General features: G+C 35.9%; 1 protein-coding gene across 5 annotated transcripts in view; it reads right to left on the bottom strand.

Moving 5' to 3' along the window:
* The window catches only part of WRN (WRN RecQ like helicase), a 140,799-nt gene that overhangs the window by 115,588 nt on the left and 6,124 nt on the right, over positions 1 to 19,087 (bottom strand). For 3 of the 5 annotated variants that reach the window (XM_030938104.1, XM_030938105.1, XM_010370865.2), the window contains exon 2: positions 409 to 580. In XM_030938104.1, the coding sequence (XP_030793964.1) occupies positions 409 to 504 (96 nt within the window). In that variant the 5' untranslated portion in view covers positions 505 to 580. Of the gene's footprint in view, positions 1 to 408; positions 581 to 6,036; positions 6,174 to 19,087 lie in introns of those variants that run through there. The other 2 variants (XM_030938106.1, XM_010370864.2) reach the window with 2 other exon arrangements.

Below are 19,087 nucleotides of genomic sequence, written 5' to 3'. Positions count from 1 at the left end.
ATCCCATTTTCATAAAAGCATTTATTTTCCTGAGTTTTTTTTTCCGGTAATTATATTCGTATTGTAGCTGTAAGAATAATGTTGCCTTAAAATGCTTAAGGCTGGCTGGCAAACAAAAAATTCAACAAAGGTAATGTTGTCTAAATTATCTGAACTAGAACAAACTGGTAAAGTCAACCATGCAAACTGAATATAAAAAGAGAAAATATACAGTAAGAATTCTCATTTTGTAAACCCAATTAAAGTTTATTCCAGTTTACCCTTTCAACAACTAGGTCCTGGTGCATTTAGACAACAGCAACTCGGACCTAAACAATGACTTGAAGTTTACAAGTAACAATTGACTCTTTGCACAGTCAAATATAAATTAAATTTCCCACCTGAAAGAATAGTCAATAAACAACATACCTTTCTTTCTTCTACAGCACATCTTTTATTCTGCACATTCATCCATTCAGGACATTTCCGCTGCCGTGAAGTTGTTTCCAATTTTTTTTCATTCATCTTTGAAATGTCCTATTTGCAGAGTCCAAAAAAACAATGCCTTCATGGGTAAATACAAAACAATATCTGAAAAAAACTGAGAGGTAGTACTGTCGATATGAATGAAAACCAAACATACATATTTAAAGTAAGTTATGACACCTAGGTCCAAGCATAAGTTATAAGAGCTAGAATTACGAAAGAAAACAGATAAAATATGCTGCATCTAATAATTACACGTTTAGTATTTCTTCCTCTTAAAACCAATCAGCCATTTTAATTGACTTGTATAATTCTGACAGTTTCAAATTTTTTTTTTATTTTTTTATTTTTTTAGACAGTTTCAAAATTCTATTATTCTATGACTTTGATTCTTAAGAATAACCTCACCTCACTATGAATGAAAATCCTTGAGTATATGAATTATTATGAATTCCTGACATTTTAAATTTTCTACATGATTATTCTGTCTTAAGATCTAAGTAAATTCAGCAAAACTATTAGATTTATTCACAAGTCTACTTAAAGATTTAATTTTGAAGACAGATAATAGCTCTTCTACATTAAGGATTTTTATTTTGCTCCTCGCCTAGTAAGTGAACAAATTTCCCTAAGAATGAGTTTTTTAGAGGATTTTTAAAAAATCTGTTAATATCTTTGAGGGCACCCCTCAATGTAAACCAAAATTCAAGTATAATTAAAGAAAATACAGTGAATAAGAATCTTCCAAAGGTGATGTGTGCATTAAAAATAATAATAACATATTTGTTTTGTTAATAGTAAAATGGATCCATACCCTGATATGACTCATACTAAATTGAAATAGCCTTAGCTCAAGGCTTAGTTCTTAGCAAATTCCTCAAACTTCAACCTTAGTTCCTATTACTTTAGCTTTCTAATAAGGAGGTAGCAGTTTTTTTGTTTTTTTTTGTGTTTGAGATGGAGTCTTACTGTGTTGCCCAGGCTGGAGTGCAGTGGCATGATCTCGGCTCTCCGCAAGCTCTGCCTCCTGGGTTCACGCCATTCTCCTGCCTCAGCCTCCTGAGTAGCTGGGACTACAGGCGCCCACCACCACGCCCAGCTAATTTTTTGTATTTTTTAGTAGAGAGGGGGTTTCACCGTGTTAGCCAGGATGGTCTCGATCTCCTGACCTCATGATCTGCCCACCTCAGCCTCCCAAAGTGCTAGGATTACAAGCGTGAGCCACCACGCCCAGCCAAGGAGGTAGCAGTTTTTAATGTAACACTGAAGAGTCTCATGATGAAACAGGATGTTAATGTTAACTACACTAACTATTTATGATTTGAGGATAGTCTGTTGTATTTGATATTTAACAATATAAATTCTGACAAAATTAAACAATATGCAGCAACTATCCCAAGCATGAATCAGAAACTGAAAATACTGATAATTTATGGAACAAAAAATTTTAAAAATGACTTTATCGAAACAAATTTTCCATTTAGAACAAACTCCATCGCTATTGTGCATTGGGAAGGAAAGGGTTAACAGGGCAGGTTTGTAACTCATTCTTTAACCACTGGGGGAGAGAGAATGAAAGACCTCCACCAAAGTTCCCAGTAAACATCCCAATGACATCAAACCAGAAGGCAGCTTACTAAGGGTCTTTATTAGCAGAAAAATACCAAGCAGTCCATATCTAGAAAACGTTAGCAAGAAAGAGTTCAACTATCTAGATTGTTTATTGTTAATGAGCCTGGAGATTGTTTATTGTTAATGAGCCTGGAATTATGGATTTATTAATTTATGCTTGAAAATGTGGGGTAGTCAAATAAAGCACACAATTAAAAATAATAATACAGGAGTCCCAATATCAAAACAACTTCCTTTGTGCAATGTTTTTGCACATATTGCTTAAAACTAGTGTGTTAATACAAAACTACAACGCGTCCTAATGCAGAAGAAAGGTACATTTTTGTAATTTGTTTCTCATGGTTTGGGACTCAAAAAAAGAATGTTATATCCGCAATTGGTGCTTGCTTATATCCACTGAATCATGATCAAAGTTTGCCGATGGGTACAACTCAACTCTTGGGGTTGCCACATGCATCATATGTAGTGAAAAAATATGTCAAATACATATGCTTTATTAACTGTAAAGCATTTTATATATGTCACTGGTTATCAGTAAGTGTATATTTTGTCACAAATTCAAAATCCTTGACAGGAGAAGTCAAAAGTTGATCCCAGATTATATATGTAAAATCAGTTCTTATTCTTAAAATATATATTTATAAAGCTGGAAAACAAGTTTCTGCTATATGTAGAGTAGGTCTCATTGGCAAAATGCCAGAAAACTGAGGTTTCCACAAGTAACACAAACTTTATAAAAACACCTGTAGACTTCTGAAATTTTGTAAGTAATTCATTTACACTGCCAAAACAGAAATAAACTTCAATAACTCTTTCCTTCTATCTATAACACCAAAATCATTTTAATTCGAAATATGTAATTTTTAGATGTAAATGCTCTTTTGCATGCAAAATTCTATCTAGATACTTCCAGGCAAAGAATTTGAACGTAAATTTGTTTACAAACCTAACATCTTTGTCAAATTTACTTATATCTTGGGATAGATAAAAAGCACACCGAAAATTAATGTTGTGGGATAACTTGCAATAGGGAAATCCTTTACCATACATGAGGATTGTAATTCCTGACGAGGTAAAGGTTATTCCTGGTCAAATTCACAGTATAAAATAATTTTTTATTTACATACGTACTCGTTATGTCATTCAGCATGTATGACTTTGACATGTCTTTTTCTAAAATCACATGTTTTAGCTTCTGCACAGCAAATCAGTGTGAACAGACAACCTACAGAATGGGAGAAAATTTTTGCAATCTATCCATCTGACAAAGGTCTAATATCCAGAATCTACAAGGAACTCAAACAAATTTACAAGAAAAAAACCAATCCCATTAAAAAGTGGGCAGAGGACGTAAACAGACACTTCTCAAAAACAGACATTTATGCAACCATGAAATATGAAAAAAAACTCAACGTCACTGATCAGTAGAGAAATACAAATCTTTTTGGTATACAAATCAAAATCACAATGAGATACCCTCTCATGCCAGTCAGAATGGCGTATATTAAAAAGTCAAGAAACAACAGGTACTGGCAAGGCTGTGGAGAAATAAGAATGCTTTTACACTGTTGGTGGGAATGTAAACTAGTTCAACCATTGTGGAAGACAGTGTAGTAATTCCTCAAATACCTAGAACCAGAAATACCATTTGACCCTGCAATCCCATTACTGAGTATATACCCAAAGGAATATAAATCATCCCATTATAAAGATACAAGCATATGTATGTTCACTGCAGCACTATTCACAATAGCAAAGACATGGAAACAACCCCAATGCCCATCAATGACAGACTAGATAAAGAAAATATGGTACATATGCAATGGAATACTATGCAGCCATAAAAAGGAAGAAGATCATGTCCTTTGCAGGGACATGGATGGAACTGAAACCCATTATCCTCAGCAAACTAACAAAGGAATAGAAAACCAAATACCACATGTTCTTACTTGTAAGTGGGAGCTGAACAATGAGAATATATGGGTAACGACACACACTGGGTCCTGGAGGTGCGACAGCATCAGGAAAAACAGCTAATGTATGTGGGGCTTAATACCTAGGTGATAGATTGATAGGTGCAGCAAACCACCATGGCACACATTTACCTATGTAACAAACCTGCACGTCCTGCACATGGATCCTGGAACTTAAAATTAAATTAATTTTTTAAAAAAACATGTATTTTCTAATTTTACAATGCTTCATATTGTACCTTTAAAGGATTTTAAACCCCCCTTTAAAATAACGTACTATGATTTGCTTTGGTTTGGACTTTTCCTGAAATCTTATCTATCTACCACTATCTACAATTTTTCAACCTTTATCATTATTTTAAAGGCTGTCCGGAATTTTTGTTGTTGTTGTTTTGTTGCTTAATTTTGGTTTTGGCCAGGCACAGTGGCTCATGCCTGAAATCCTAGTACTTTGGGAGGCTGAAGCAGGAGGACTGATTGAGGGCAGGAGTTCAAGACTAACTTGGTCAACATAGTGAGATCCCATCTCATATTAAAAAAAAAATTGTTGGCCGGGCGCGGTGGCTCAAGCCTGTAATCCCAGCACTTTGGGAGGCCGAGACGGGCGGATCACGAGGTCAGGAGATCGAGACCATCCTGGCTAATATGGTGAAACCCTGTCTCTACTTAAAAATACAAAAAACTAGCCAGGCGAGGAGGCGGGCGCCTGTAGTCCCAGCTACTCCGGAGGCTGAGGCAGGAGAATGGCGTAAACCCGGGAGGCGGAGCTTGCAGTGAGCTGAGATCCGGCCATTGCACTCCAGCCTGGGTGGCAGAGCAAGACTCCATCTCAAAAAAAAAAAAAAAAAAAAATTGTTTTTTATTTTGAATGGCTTAATCGGAATATGTTTGTCTTTCAGTATGGAAATGAAAATTAATCTCATTCACAGGTGGTATAAAAAGTTGTTTTCCCTTTCACCTTACTTTCATTACTTTCTTCAGTTTCCTCTTTTTCTTTTTCCATTTTTTTCTGACTTGATGAAATTATCATGCATTCCCCTTTTCCTCATTATTCATGTTAAAATGCACTGGGTTTATGCTACACTCTACTCCTGACCAAGACTTTTTAACAATATTCTCTTCGAATTCTACATAGCAACCACTACAAAGAAGCAAATGGCAAAAGACAAGGCTTTGCTCTCATAGACTGAAAACTCCTTTTTCACCATTAACCAGTATTCCAACAACTTAGTCTCTTCAAATTGTATGTATTTCAAGGGTGCAAAAATTATTTAAGTCTAATAGCTTCTCCTTTTCTTTAATTAGGAAATATGTTAATTTATTCAGATGATTTAAGTAAGCTTTGAGTAAACATGAACTTTTTTATATCAAGTATTTCAAAATAATACTAAGGCTTTGTCATAGACACACACTGACTTTCCTCTACTAGCACTATTAATTCTTCTTTAGGATTCAAATAACACCAATTAAACGTCACTTATAAAACCATTTTAACTTTACTTTTCCAAAGCTGAATTTTTGCTCTGAATCCATAAATTCTGTCATATACCTTAACGCATTTTCCACACGATCATTGCATTTTCAAGCACTCAAAATGTCAGTGAAGGATACCACTTTTTGAAGCCAATAACCACACTTCAACAAATCTGCAAAGTAAGAATCACTCACATGGAATAATTTAAATGTTTCCTTTTCGCTTATAAACCTTCCTTTGGACTGTCCACATAATCAGTAATAAAATAGCTCATCGCATTTCTTCACCTAAAGGTGAAAAGAAGGTACTACAGGAGCTTGGATTTAGTTAGGCTCACCATTTGAATTTTTAATGTAATCAATTAATGTGAAATTCCAAACCACAGGCAAGTTTTAATTTACAACTGCTTCTGCATGAATAAGACAACCTGTTACTTGGAATAAAGTTTTAGATTGAACTTAATGTAAAGCTTTTATATCTTCCTGTCATTACCTGTCCCAAACTTCCACTCTGTTTCCATAGTATCTTGTATGTTTCAAAGTATTCATTTATCTCTTCGAATATTTCATCCCCAGTTGGTTTGGGAACTTCTCTTTCCCAAGCAAATAATGTCTTCCAGTTCTTCAGGGATTCTATACAGTCTTCAAACTGAGAATCATTATAAAAGTTTATGAATTCATATCTGAAATGAATGCCTTTTTGATTAAATAATCTTCTGGATCAGTGTTGTGTTTATGTCATTCCACAAATCTTCAATGTATCTTCTAATAGAATAATTGAAAATGGCAGCTCTTCAATTTCCTTTGCCTCATTGGTCTCAAACATAGTGTTCCAAACAGGCAGGAAAAAAATAGCAGCCTCAGCAACCCAGCGAGGTACCTTGGATTCATTAATTGTGCAACCCTATAACTAGCTTCTTGAGCTCAATCTGATTATCATGTTTATCAACCTCATAATAATAAATTATGGCTAAATAATTAAGTATGGTACATCCATAAAACAACACTACACAATCATTAAAAATAATGTTCTTATAAATATTCAAGTGAAAAAAGCAAATTAAAAAATTAAGGAGTGGGAGCTCATGTGTGTAATCCCAGTACTTTGGGAGACCAAGCCAGGCAGATGATTTGAAGTCAGGGGTTTGAGATCAGCCTGGGCATACGGCAAAACCCCATCTCTACTAAAAATACAAAAATTAGGGGAACATGATGGTGCATGCCTGTAATCCCAGGTACTTGGGAGGCTGAGGCACAAGAATCACTTGAGCCCAGGAGGCAGAGGTTGCATTGAGCTGAAATCTTGCCACTGCACTCCACCCTGGGCAACAGAACAAGACTGTCTCAAAAAGAAAATTAGACTCTAATTGTATAAACTAAATACGCATGTATAGTTTGTGTGTAAGTCTGGACCAATGTATACCAAAACATTAGTGGTTATCTCACAATTGCAAATGGTTTTTCATATTCTTCTTTATACTTTTCTATATATTCTAACTTTTCTCTAAGAACATGCGTTCCTTTTAACAATCAGGGGACAAAAGTATGTCAATAAAATGAAAAAGTAATTTTTTAATGAATAATCAAGGCTACGTTTTTTCATACTATAGAACAAGGGCCAGCAAATTTTTTTTCTAAAGGGCTATATGGTAAATATTCTAGGCTTTATGGGCCAGATGATCTTTGTTAAAACTACTGAAGTTTGTCACTATAGCACAGAAGTCATAAACAATACTTAAGCATAACAACGTTACAATGAAATTTTACCTACAGACACTGAAAGCTGGATTTATTTAAATTTCATAAAATATTATTCTTCTTTTGACTTTTCAACCACTGAAAAATGTAGAAACCATTTAGTACATAGCACAAAAACAAGCAGTAAGTCAAACACGATCCACTGGACACCTTACCAACTTCTACTACAGAACACAGATAAAATGCTCTAAAACTGACAGTTCAAGTCTGGCGTTATTAACAACCCAATGTAGTGATTTTTAATCTCCATAATGCATTCTAAAATATCAATAAGATATGAAACTTCTCGGTGAAGGCTTTTTGATAAATTAGTTGCAAAATGGTCCTCATGACAGCTAAATGAGTGGACCTACTCCATAAGGTTGGTAATATTAGTCAATTAAATGCTAAGAGATTATCTGTCAAAACTGTGAACTCTGTTTTGGAAGAAATTCATCTTAAGTGATTCTATTTGACAGCATTTAGATATTGGGACAAGTTGTCTGCTGAAGTCATTTCTAGTTCATGTCAATAGAAATCACGCCAGTAAGATTTTAGTTAGAACAAATTTAGAAAAATTAAGACCAATTACATTCCAAATTAGCTAAGAAAGCGTAGCTTTTTAATCACTTAACTTTTAAACCATACTCTACATCACTCTGATAAGAGTAGAAATTCACCTCAAGAGAATCGCATTTTCCACTCAGAATAGTGTCATCTTCTAGAAAATAGACAGATTTAATACCAGTCTCAAGAGGCCAGTCTCAAGACAAAGTTGGGTTTTGGTGGATGAACTCAGATATTTCTTTGTTCATAAAACCTCTAACTAGGAAAGGAAATTAATACCTACTGTTACCATGGTAACTGACTTCCCTAATTGCTTGAGGGCTAAACTGAATAAAGTATCCCACTCTTTTTGAAAAGCACTAAAAAAAAAAAAAAAAAAAAAAAAATTGTCAAGTTATATGACACATACAGATAATAATCTGAAGTTGAGGAAAAAATTATTAGTTAAATAATGCAATGCTTAACTCTGCTAGCCAGTTACAGGGTTTAATGTGGAAAAATTTCCACTTACTATTTAAAACAGTTCAATTCTATTTTATTCAAAATATGTAAAGGTTAAAATGATGAAATACACTGTTTCATAAATACTTATTACAATAAAAACGCAAGAATATTTATAATTACTCTGAAATTTGCTAACAAAATATTCTAAAAGAACAGTTGCAATACTTAAGTTATAATTTTTCACACTGGGCATGTATACAAATTTTACAAATATCTATTGAATTTCACAATGTTTCTCTGAGGAAGAAAGCTGTATCTACATCACTTTGTACAAAGGAAAGCTAAGACTAGCTGATTTTGCAAAAGTTATGCAGACTGCTCTAGCGTTGAAAATTATACTATGAAGAAGCAGGAAGTAGAGTGGAAAGAAGTCTGGACTGAAAGTCAGAAAACCTAGGTTCCAATGCTGCTTTGTGTCAAAAAAGAAAAAAAAAAGTATCCAAAACTTAGACAGAGAGAGGGCAGTATGTCATTTCAATGTCATATAGGAGCACAAGCTCACCCAACGATTATGAGTATTTCATTAGGGGACATATCTTTATTTGACTGGTTATTTATTAATAATTTTAAAACTCAGACTCTAATATCCACATGTTAAATAATAAATTTTGGTCTCATAAAGGTGTAACTGAATCCTGTCGAGTAAAAAAGATAACCTCAAAGTCTATGGTTTTTATTGCCCTATAACACAGCTTTGTATCTAACCTAGCAATCTTATTCCCAACTTTTTCCTCCAAAGTCTATATTTATCTTTGCACCTCTCTGAACCAAACCTGTCATCCTGCTGGTTCCCTCATTAACACGACACATATGACATGTGTTCTTTCTATATTTGTACAAGAATTATCTTTAAAATATTTGGAAAATTCTGCTTTGACACTTGGTCACTTAGTATCCATGTGACCTTGGACAAGTCACTTTATTTTTCTAAATTTTCATTGCCTCATTTGTAAAATGAGATTATGTTCCCATTATTATATTACCTGTCTTATGATATCATATCATTCCTATATATTATAATATTTGCTTTCTTGACCACAAGATTAACGTAAAGATAGACAGCAATACACATGATGTCACTTCTTTTCAACTATAATTACACATGAGTTGGAATGATGACAGGACTAGTGATAGGTTTTTACTTCTATTGTACCTCATTCCCTATAGCATACTGGGATCCCGTTAGAGAGGTCAAGAATCTGTAGGTACAGATAAAAATAGCCAATCCATATGAATTAGGTAAGATATATAAATTCACTGACAGCTAATTAAGCACTGAAGTACTTTATAGGTAGAATATTCTTTTAAATTACAAATTCAAACAAAGAAGAGAAAATGGATTCATTTATCCAATGCTTCTTTCTTACCCATTGGACCTCACTCAAAAAAAGTATTGAATTTCGAAACACATCTCTTTTTTTTTTTTTTTTGAGACAGAGTCTAGCTCTGTTATTCAATCATAGTTCACTGCAGCCTCAACCTCCCCAGGCTTAAGCAGTCCTCCCACCCAAGCCTCCCAGGTAGCAGAGACTACAGGACTACAGGCATATGCCACCATGCCCAGCTAATTTTTATATTTTTTGTAGAAATGGAGTTTCACCATGTTGCCCAGGCTGGTCTTGAACTCCTGGCCTCAAGCAATCCTCCCTACCTCAGCCTCCCAATGTGCTGAGATTACAGGCGTGAGCTACCGTGCTGGGCCTATTTTCTTTCTCTTTAACTATACTGCACAAACTATATTTAGGAGGTTTCCAACTATAGTCTGACAACAGAAATTCATATACTCATCTAACTTTTCATGTGTGTGGAAAAGAATATTAAAAAGAGATTTCAAGGATAAGTTACAAGATTGGATTAATAAGTGTTTTCCAAATATTCTGACACAGAAAGATTACAAAACCAAAGCAGCTTAAGTACTCCAGCAACTCAGTTTGGTGGTCAACACCCTAATTTTGATTAGAATCTTTCGACTTCACCAACACAATTATGTTATTTTTACTGAGAATCAGCTTCTAGTCAAAAAAGCCTTTCATTTTTAACAAAAAACGCAATAAACTTTTAAAAAATTCTGGGCTTGATTTCTTTTATTATGTTACATATTTTCTGAAAATGTAACCTTGCGCATTGAGTTTTTATAGTTACCTATATACTAGTAACTAATTTATACATATATATACCCACACATGCATATATACACACACACAGACTGTGTATCTAGATACATAAACATGTAAATAATCTATAGTTTATTGCAGAAGATATCATTTATAAGGTATTCTCCTGTATGGTTTTTGAGAATTTCTTTCTACTTTTCTATGAACCAAAAGGAAGAAGAGGTAGAGGAAAACAGAGAAAAACCAAAGAATGCATGCCAAAGCCCTCATTAAATTCTCTAAAGAAGCTTTCAAGGCTTTCATGAATCTACTACTACATTTCTGCTCATCTTAATTTCCCTCCAAACAGCCCAAGCAAGCAAACCAGAAAAGCTAAGTAAAACCACCCATTCATATCTTGGTTAACCATAGTAAGACGGTGTAATTTTTAAAAGTAGTAGAATGATTTTTGAGAGACCTGTTTCTGTATAGGTATCTAACAATTTTTCCTAACTGTCAAATATTATATAAAGCACAATTTTGTACTAATAAAACCAAGTGAAATAAACTGTAAATGGAATCAAACAAATAAACACAATAAAACGCCATTAAATTTAGGTAGCAACAAGGGTAAAGGATAAAAGCCACATTCTTTGCTGTGTCATAGTGCAAAGCCGCACTGCCCATAAACCAGGAACATCACTTGACCTGAATTGAATCCATGGCATAGCGAAGTGCTGTATAACTGGATTTCACTACCCAACTGAATAATTCATTATTTTTAATGAATTTCCTCTGTTCTCTAAGTTGCTATAGCCAGTCAGCTGAAATCAACCATTATAAACTGGGAAACTGCAGAGAAAGTTTTCAAGTAAGTCAATTTAAAAACTTGCTTAGGCTGTCTATTTTTCCTTTTATATTTATTACTGTTACTTTGTACGGCCTGAGATAAAATTTTATAGGACTCATTAGTAAGTGGATGTTGACAGTTGCCTTGCCAGCATCGGTTCCACCCTGGACCCTTTCTACAGTACCTATAAATTTCATTCAGGTAAAGATCAGTTACCCACAAAGCCAATGTTCAATATGTTTTAAGGAAGGTATCCCACTCCCAGCCCACAGTAGAGCCAGTGGTCTAAAGGTAATCCAATTCCTCTTGCTGCAACGATGATTCGGAAACTCAGCCCTGGCTGAATGTAGTGGTACGTGCCAGTAATCTCAGCACTTTGGGAGGCTGAGGCAGGAGGATGGCTTGAGTCTACGAGTTCAAGATCAACCTGGGCAACATGGCGAACCCTGCCTCTACAGAAAGTACAAAAATGAGCCAGGTGTGATGGCACACATCTGTAGTCCCAGCTACTTGAGAGATTGAGGTGGGAGGATCAGTTGAGGCCAGGGGTTCGAGGCTGCAGTGAGCCATGATCGCGCCACTGCACTACAGCCTAGGTGAGAGTGAGACCTTGTCTCAAAAAAAAAAAAAAAAATCAGCATTGCCAAGTAAAAAGAGAAATGCATAAATTTTACAGTAAGACCAATTTAAGTATAGAAGGAAGAGAGAAAGGTAAAAGTGGAGACTGGGTAAAAAAGAAACTGGAAAATTAACACACAATTCTGTTAAGCAGTCATAAATTTACCTAATGCAAATCTTCCATAGTAAGTTCAAATATAGTCTCTTCGGACAGGATAAGTTTATGCAATATGAATAAGAAGAAGAATCAGCAATTTTGTGATTGTGCAATTCCTGGAAGGAAAAAAGTTATCCTCCAGTCTAACTATTTTTCTACTGTACTTCAGAGACTCCGTTTTATGAATGAACAGCAAAAGCAAGTCAGGTACCAATAGGTGATGTCTCCTGCTTCACATCAGAACTTCCAGGAGGAGCTACAAAGCTTTGATATTTTTTTCTGATGGGTTCTATTATTCTTACTACAGACTACGAAGATCTCATACCTCTATCTTCTTGGTTTCAAAGACAGCTAAAGAGAAGGTGAATTTCTGCCCTCTGCTGAGGAGCTAGCCTAAAACACTAACAGTAGAAGAGATCAGAAAAATGCAGACATAAGAACAATACAGTCAGAAAGAAACAGACACTTGAAGTAGGCTCAGGAGGGAAGGTCATTGTTCTCCTTTTTCTGGAGAACATTAAATTATTCTAATTTCTTATTTCCCCATGAAGAAACTGTTCGAAAGCCATCCTCTTTCTTAATCCTCCCTCATATTAAGCATTTTATCAAAGGAAAGAAAAAAACCACCTTTAAAAGAGTCTGATTGCTATCACTAACCAGCTTTTACAAAAGGTAAGCCTAATTTTTATCAAAGTTCCAAAGTCTCCTAAAATAAATAATTTTTCCACAGTATCTCTTTGAGGACAGGTAATTTTATCTATTTGTTTAACAGAAGCAAATAAGGTAACCAGATTCAAAATAAGGATACTCAAATTATTTTTATCCTAAGATAAATTATTATCCTATCTCATTTTTATATGAGAGACAGAATTGAATACAATTATATCCAAGTCCAAATTATACAATTATATCCAAAATTGATATCCAAAATCAGTAACAGCAAAAATGACAACCTACCTGGGAATAAACCTAACATAAAATATATAAGATCCATTTTGAAGACAACCAGCAAATTTTATTAAGACAGTTAAAAAAGGACTGGATAAGACACACTGAGTTCCTGCATAGCCAGACCCAAAACTGTAAATATATTAATTAAATCAATACACTCAAGAAGCAATACCAAGAAAAAATGTCAGCAGAATTTTTCATCGAACCACATGAGTTTACATTAAAGTTCACTGGGAAGAGAAAATACTCAAGAGCAGCAAATTTTTTTTGGAAAACAAGACCAACACGGGAAAATTCACCCTACTAAATACGAAACTTTTAAAACTACAGTAATTAAAATAGTGTGTGCCAGGCGAGGTGGCTCACACCTGTAATCCCAGCACTTTCGGAGGCTGAGGCGGGCGGATCACCCGAGGTCAGGAGTTCGAGACCAGCCTGGCCAACATGGTGAAAACCCGTCTCTATTAAGAATACAAAAATTAGTCAGGCATGGTAGCGGGTGCTGTAATCCCAACTACTAGGGAGGCTGAGGCAGGAGAATTGCTTGAACCTGGGAGGCAGAGGTTGCTGTGAGCAGAGGTCACACCATTGCACTCCAGCCTGGGCAATAAGAGCAAGACTCCCAGTTTAAAAAAAAAAAAATTAGTGTGGAATTAGTGTAAAAATACAAAAACAGATCAGAACATAACATGTCTAATGCCATACAGAGAAAACCTTGAAGACTTCAGAGACTATGGAAGGTGGTGAATATGTTAATTTGTTTGACTATAGGAATTGTTTCACTATGTATACATGTATCAAAACATCATGTTGTACACCTTAAATACATACAATAAATAAAACTTGCCATGTTCAGAAATAGATCCATGTGAATATAGAAATCTGACATATGATGAAGGAGGCAGGTCTTGTCTTTGAGAAAGAACAAGTTATTCAATAAATGAGGCCAAAAAACTGGTTATAATTTTGATATATCATTATCAGCAAAAATTTAAAAGACTGACCATATGCAAGTAATCACAAGAGAGAAGAAACTGGCATCACCATTTTGAAAGATGTTTCATAGAAGGCATCAAAATTTTAAATTTGCATAACCTTCAAGTTAGTAATTACATCTATCCTATGGAAATATTTGCACATATGCATAAAGATGTACATAAAGGACGTTCATTACATCCCTTTATAAAAGCAAAAACACGGGAAGCAGTTATAGGGTAAATTAATAGGTAAATAAACAATGACACATCCATAATATGGCACATACTAAGCTGCCAGTAGAATAAAATAGAACTATACGTATTAAGATCATTGTCTAAGATAAATGCTAAGTAAAACAGAGGGAAAATGAAGTGTCAGTGGTAGTTTAAATTTTAAAATAGAAAATGAAATTGGCCGGGCACAGCGGCTTACACTGTAATCCCGGAACTTTGGGAGGCCGAGGCGGGCGGATCACGAAGTCAGGAGTTTGAGATCAGCCTGATCAACATGGTAAAATCCCATCTCTACTAAAAATACAAAAATAAGCAGAGCGTGGTGGCACGCGCCTGTAATCCCAGCTACTCAGGAGGCTGAGGCAGGAGAATTGCTTGAACCCGGGAGGTGGAAGTTGCAGTGAGCTGAAAACATGCCACTGCACTCCAGCCTGGGTGACAGAGTGAGACTCCATCTCAACGTTTCCAAAAAAAAAAAAAAAGAAAATGAAATTCTATGTATATATAAATGCAAAGAACAATCCAGGAGGACCCTCAGACAGGGTAAGTTTACATAACACAAACAAGAAGAAAAATCAGATATTTTGTAATTATGGATTTCCTGGAAGGAGAAAAGTTATCTTATAGTCTAATTATTTTTCTACTGTACTTCAATGACTCAGTTTTATGAATGAACAGCAAAAGCAGGTCAGGTACCAATTAATAGGGGCCCCTACTGGTAAGTGAATGGGATTGAGGTCAGGTATATGAAGGAGGAGTTTCAATACTCTATAATTTCTCAGTAAGCAGGATTCTTCCTGTCTTCCCCCACTTCCTGTCTATATCTTTCTTGCTACCTGAGAGTACTACGAAGGGCTTCTGTAAGTAATAAAGTAAATAACAGTCTATATTTTTTCAAATCGGAGTCCTGAGGTTAAACATACCTCACGGTTTTAGTAAAGTCAAGCATAGGAGGAGGAAAAAGAGGCTGATTACCTCAACACTAAGAAAGAAGATGATAACGATCCATTGTGTACAATAAATTTCAATAGCATCCTAATCTCCATTCAGCCCTCCTCACCCTATCCCAAAATGTATAACAGCAAAGTTTTATGGACGCAATTGACCTCATCACCAAGATTACAGGTGAAATCCAAGTGTCTTAAGGCCAATAGGAAAATCCAATTCCCCTTGCTATACAACTGATTCAAGGATAGGAGCTATGACCCAAGTCTCAGCTCTCTAACCTCCATCTCCTGGCCATAATTATTGGTTCCAAGGCAGTTCAAGTGCAACAAAGCTCAGGACTCTCATTCTCTGGTGAGGGAAAAGGTGCTTTTGCTCTTGTTAGATGTAGTCATGGTTGGTGCAAGTAGCCATCTTACAAGCATACAAGAAACCACCCTGAAGGTGATTTCATAGAAGAGGGCCAAGAATAAGGCCAAAAATTGGTAGATCCCTGAGTGAATTTGCCTGAAGTCCACTCTACCTCAGATGTCTCCATTAAATAGACCAATAAATAACCTTTTATTGCTAAAGTCAGTTTGACTTTGGTTATTCCATTATTTGCAACTGAAGCCACCCTTGTTGACAGGATGGGATAATTAAAATGTAATACCACTTCTTGATCTGATTTTTTGAAGATTATATAGAATTACGTTTTGTTTATCTATTGTAATTTATTTAACAATTCCCTACTGATGACAATTAGCTTGCTTGTGAATTTCACCAAAAATAATGTTCAATGAATACCCTTGTGGATATGTGGGTATTGTTAGGCAATCCTATTATTGCTATAGGACAGATTCCTAGATAAGAAATTACTAGGTCATAGAGTACTTCTCTGCTTACCTTCTCACCAATAAATTATTCACAATAGTATGCTAACCCCAAAAGGTAAAACTAGACAAAGCAGCAGCCCACACAGAAAGCCAAGAGAAACCTCCACAGTAGCAGGGTTAAACTAAACCACTGGTGAAGGATTTCAATCTGACAACTATGAAAAGGTGCTTTAAGGCACCTACTACTCCTACAAGAAGAGTCTGATCAAAGAATAGAAGTCCATGAAGGGTTGACTATTAGTTACAATATAACCACATGTAACTCAACACCTAACTTTGTGGTGTTAGATATAAATCAAATTGATGGTATTTGAGTTGAGTGTTAATGGACCACCATCATCACCATGACCATCACCATCAAAACTATAGCCATTGATATCTACATCCTACACTTTCCCCACTCCTTGTCTAGTAGATCACAATCTTTGATGTATAATATCCAAGGGAGATGGTGCCTCCCAGTCTTCTGACCAGCTCTCCTCTAGTGATCTCATCTGTATCCTGCTCCACCTATTTATTCCTACAAAGATGCTATGTTATTACCAATGACTAAATCCTTCCATAATCTCAATTCCATATATCCCACTCTCCAACCAACATCCTTCTGTTTTTCAAGTTCATTCCCTCTAGAAACTCAATTCCAACAATCTTTTGACCTAACTGGGACCTTTAAGGGTCCTGCTACCATATCATTGTCCTCACCCACTTGGGCAGTCCTTAATTCTCTTCTCAACCAGTTTAAATTCCAAGTTAATAGCTACTTCCTTGCATACTCCCTCAAATTCATCGCCCTTCTGGCTTTATCACTATCTCCTGGCAAAACTCTAATCCTGAATAAAAAAGAACTCTTTACCTACTCTGCCTGTACCTATGCAGCTGAATGAATGTAGCAGGTGAAAAACACAACCATTTTGACTGGTCTCACCTTAAATTTGTGACCACCAGCCCCAGGTGGACCCTTAGTGCTTCCTAGCAATCCTACAACTTTTCCCTAAACTATTTACTATCCTCCCCTCCTAAGACTATTTTATACCTTCTCCTCTCCACTTAAACTTCGTATCTCCTCCACCGATCATCACTCTTAGCTAATGATCTTGCTTCTGGTTTCATTAGAACCAATCAAAAATGAATTTCCACAAGCTCTTACCCTGAAATCTATTCACATAATTATATCTGTACCCACATACTCTACTGTGGTGGTTAATTTTATGTGTCAATTTGAGTGGGCCATGGGGTGCCCAGATATTCGGTTAAACATTATTCTGGGTGTGTCTGTGAGGGTGTTTCTAGGTGAGACTAACATTTGATTCAGTAGACTGAGTAAAGCAGATTGCTCTCCCTAATGTGGGTGGGCCTTCGATTTGTTGAAGGCCTGAATAAATAAAAAGGCTAAGTATGGGAAGATTTGCTCCCTCTGCCTGTCTTTGAACTACGACATTGGTCTTCTCCTGCCTTCAGACTTGGACTCAGACTGGAACTTACACCATAGGCTCCCTGGTTCTCAGACCTTCACAATTGGACTGGAATTATACCATTAGCTCCCGTGGGTATATCTCCTGGCAGATCTTAAGACTTTTATAATCTCTTTATAGATACAGAGACAGAGATACAGATAGAGATGGACACAGAGATATAAAGATCTCCTATTGGTTCTGTTTCTCAGGAGAACCCTAATATATCTACCTTTTCTTATGTAACTATGGATGAACTATCTGTACTCCTACATCCAACCTCTCCATGTGTACAAACCTCTCATCTACTCAAAGACATTTTCTCAAAGACATCTACTCAAAGACATTTTCTCAAAGACATCTACTCAAAGACATTTTCCCATCTCCTATATCATCAACTTTTTCCTCTCTACTAGTCTGCCAGAAAATACCCATCAACATACATGTAATTTTTCCCAACCAAAAAAAAAGAAAAAAGAAAAAAAAAAACTCAACTTTTGGCTAACTGCTCCATTATTATTCTCCCTATTGTAGGAAAACTACTCAAAAGAGTCATCTACACTAGCATCTCTGTTTCCACTCTTCTAATCCTCTCCTAAACCCACTGTAACCACTCCGCTCCACTAAAAGGGCTCATGTCAAGGTTTCCAATGACTTTTATGTTGTCAAATCCTATAGCCAATTCTCAACTCTCACCTGAGTCAATGCACCAGCAGTAAGTGACACAATTAATCACACCCATCTTCTTGAAATACTTTACCAGGCTTCTGTGATAATTCTTGAGTCTCCATCTATATCAGTAACAACCCCTTTTCCGTATACTCTGCTTGCTGCTCCTTCTTACCTCCCTAATCTCTAAACATCACAGCATTCCAGGATACAAGTCACAGACCTGTTCTCTTCTCCCTCTGCACTCACTCCCTTAGAGAGCACAGTCGGTCTGCTGGCTTTTAAATTAGCTGTTATACACTAATGACTTCTAAAGTTATATAAATAGCCTAGACCATTCCTCTTAACTTCAAACTTTGATAGCCAATTATTTACTGGATATTTGAATCTCTAATTGGCATATTCCACTCAACAGATATAAAGTTTCCCCAAACTGCTCCTTTTGTATATTTCCCATCTTAGTAAGTCACCTACATCTTTCTGGTTGCTCATGCCAAAAGCCTTGGATTCATCCTGACTCATCTCCTCCTTTCACATTCTGCATCTAATCTGTCAGCAAATACTGTTGGTTCTATCTTCAAAACAAAGCCAGAATTCTGCCTCCTCTCACCACTTCCGCTGCTACAACGCTGGTTCAAGCCATATTACCTTTTACCTGCTTTTTCCTATGGTCTATGCTCAAAACAGCAGCAGTGATTCCATTACAAGATAACTCAATTTAAAGGACTGTATAATATGAGCTACTGAAATTTACCCCAGAAAGGCAAGGGTGGTTCAATACAAGAAAATTAATCAATATAACACATTACATTAAGATAAGGGAGGCAAAATATCACATGATCATCTCAATTGACACAGAAAAGGCATTTGACAAAATCCAACATCCTTTCATGATAAAAACTCAGAAAACTAGGAA

Source organism: Rhinopithecus roxellana, chromosome 9 (assembly GCF_007565055.1).
Source record: "Rhinopithecus roxellana isolate Shanxi Qingling chromosome 9, ASM756505v1, whole genome shotgun sequence".
In the NCBI taxonomy this organism is placed as follows: Eukaryota; Metazoa; Chordata; class Mammalia; order Primates; family Cercopithecidae; genus Rhinopithecus; species Rhinopithecus roxellana.
This window is presented reverse-complemented; position numbering and strand designations above follow the sequence as displayed.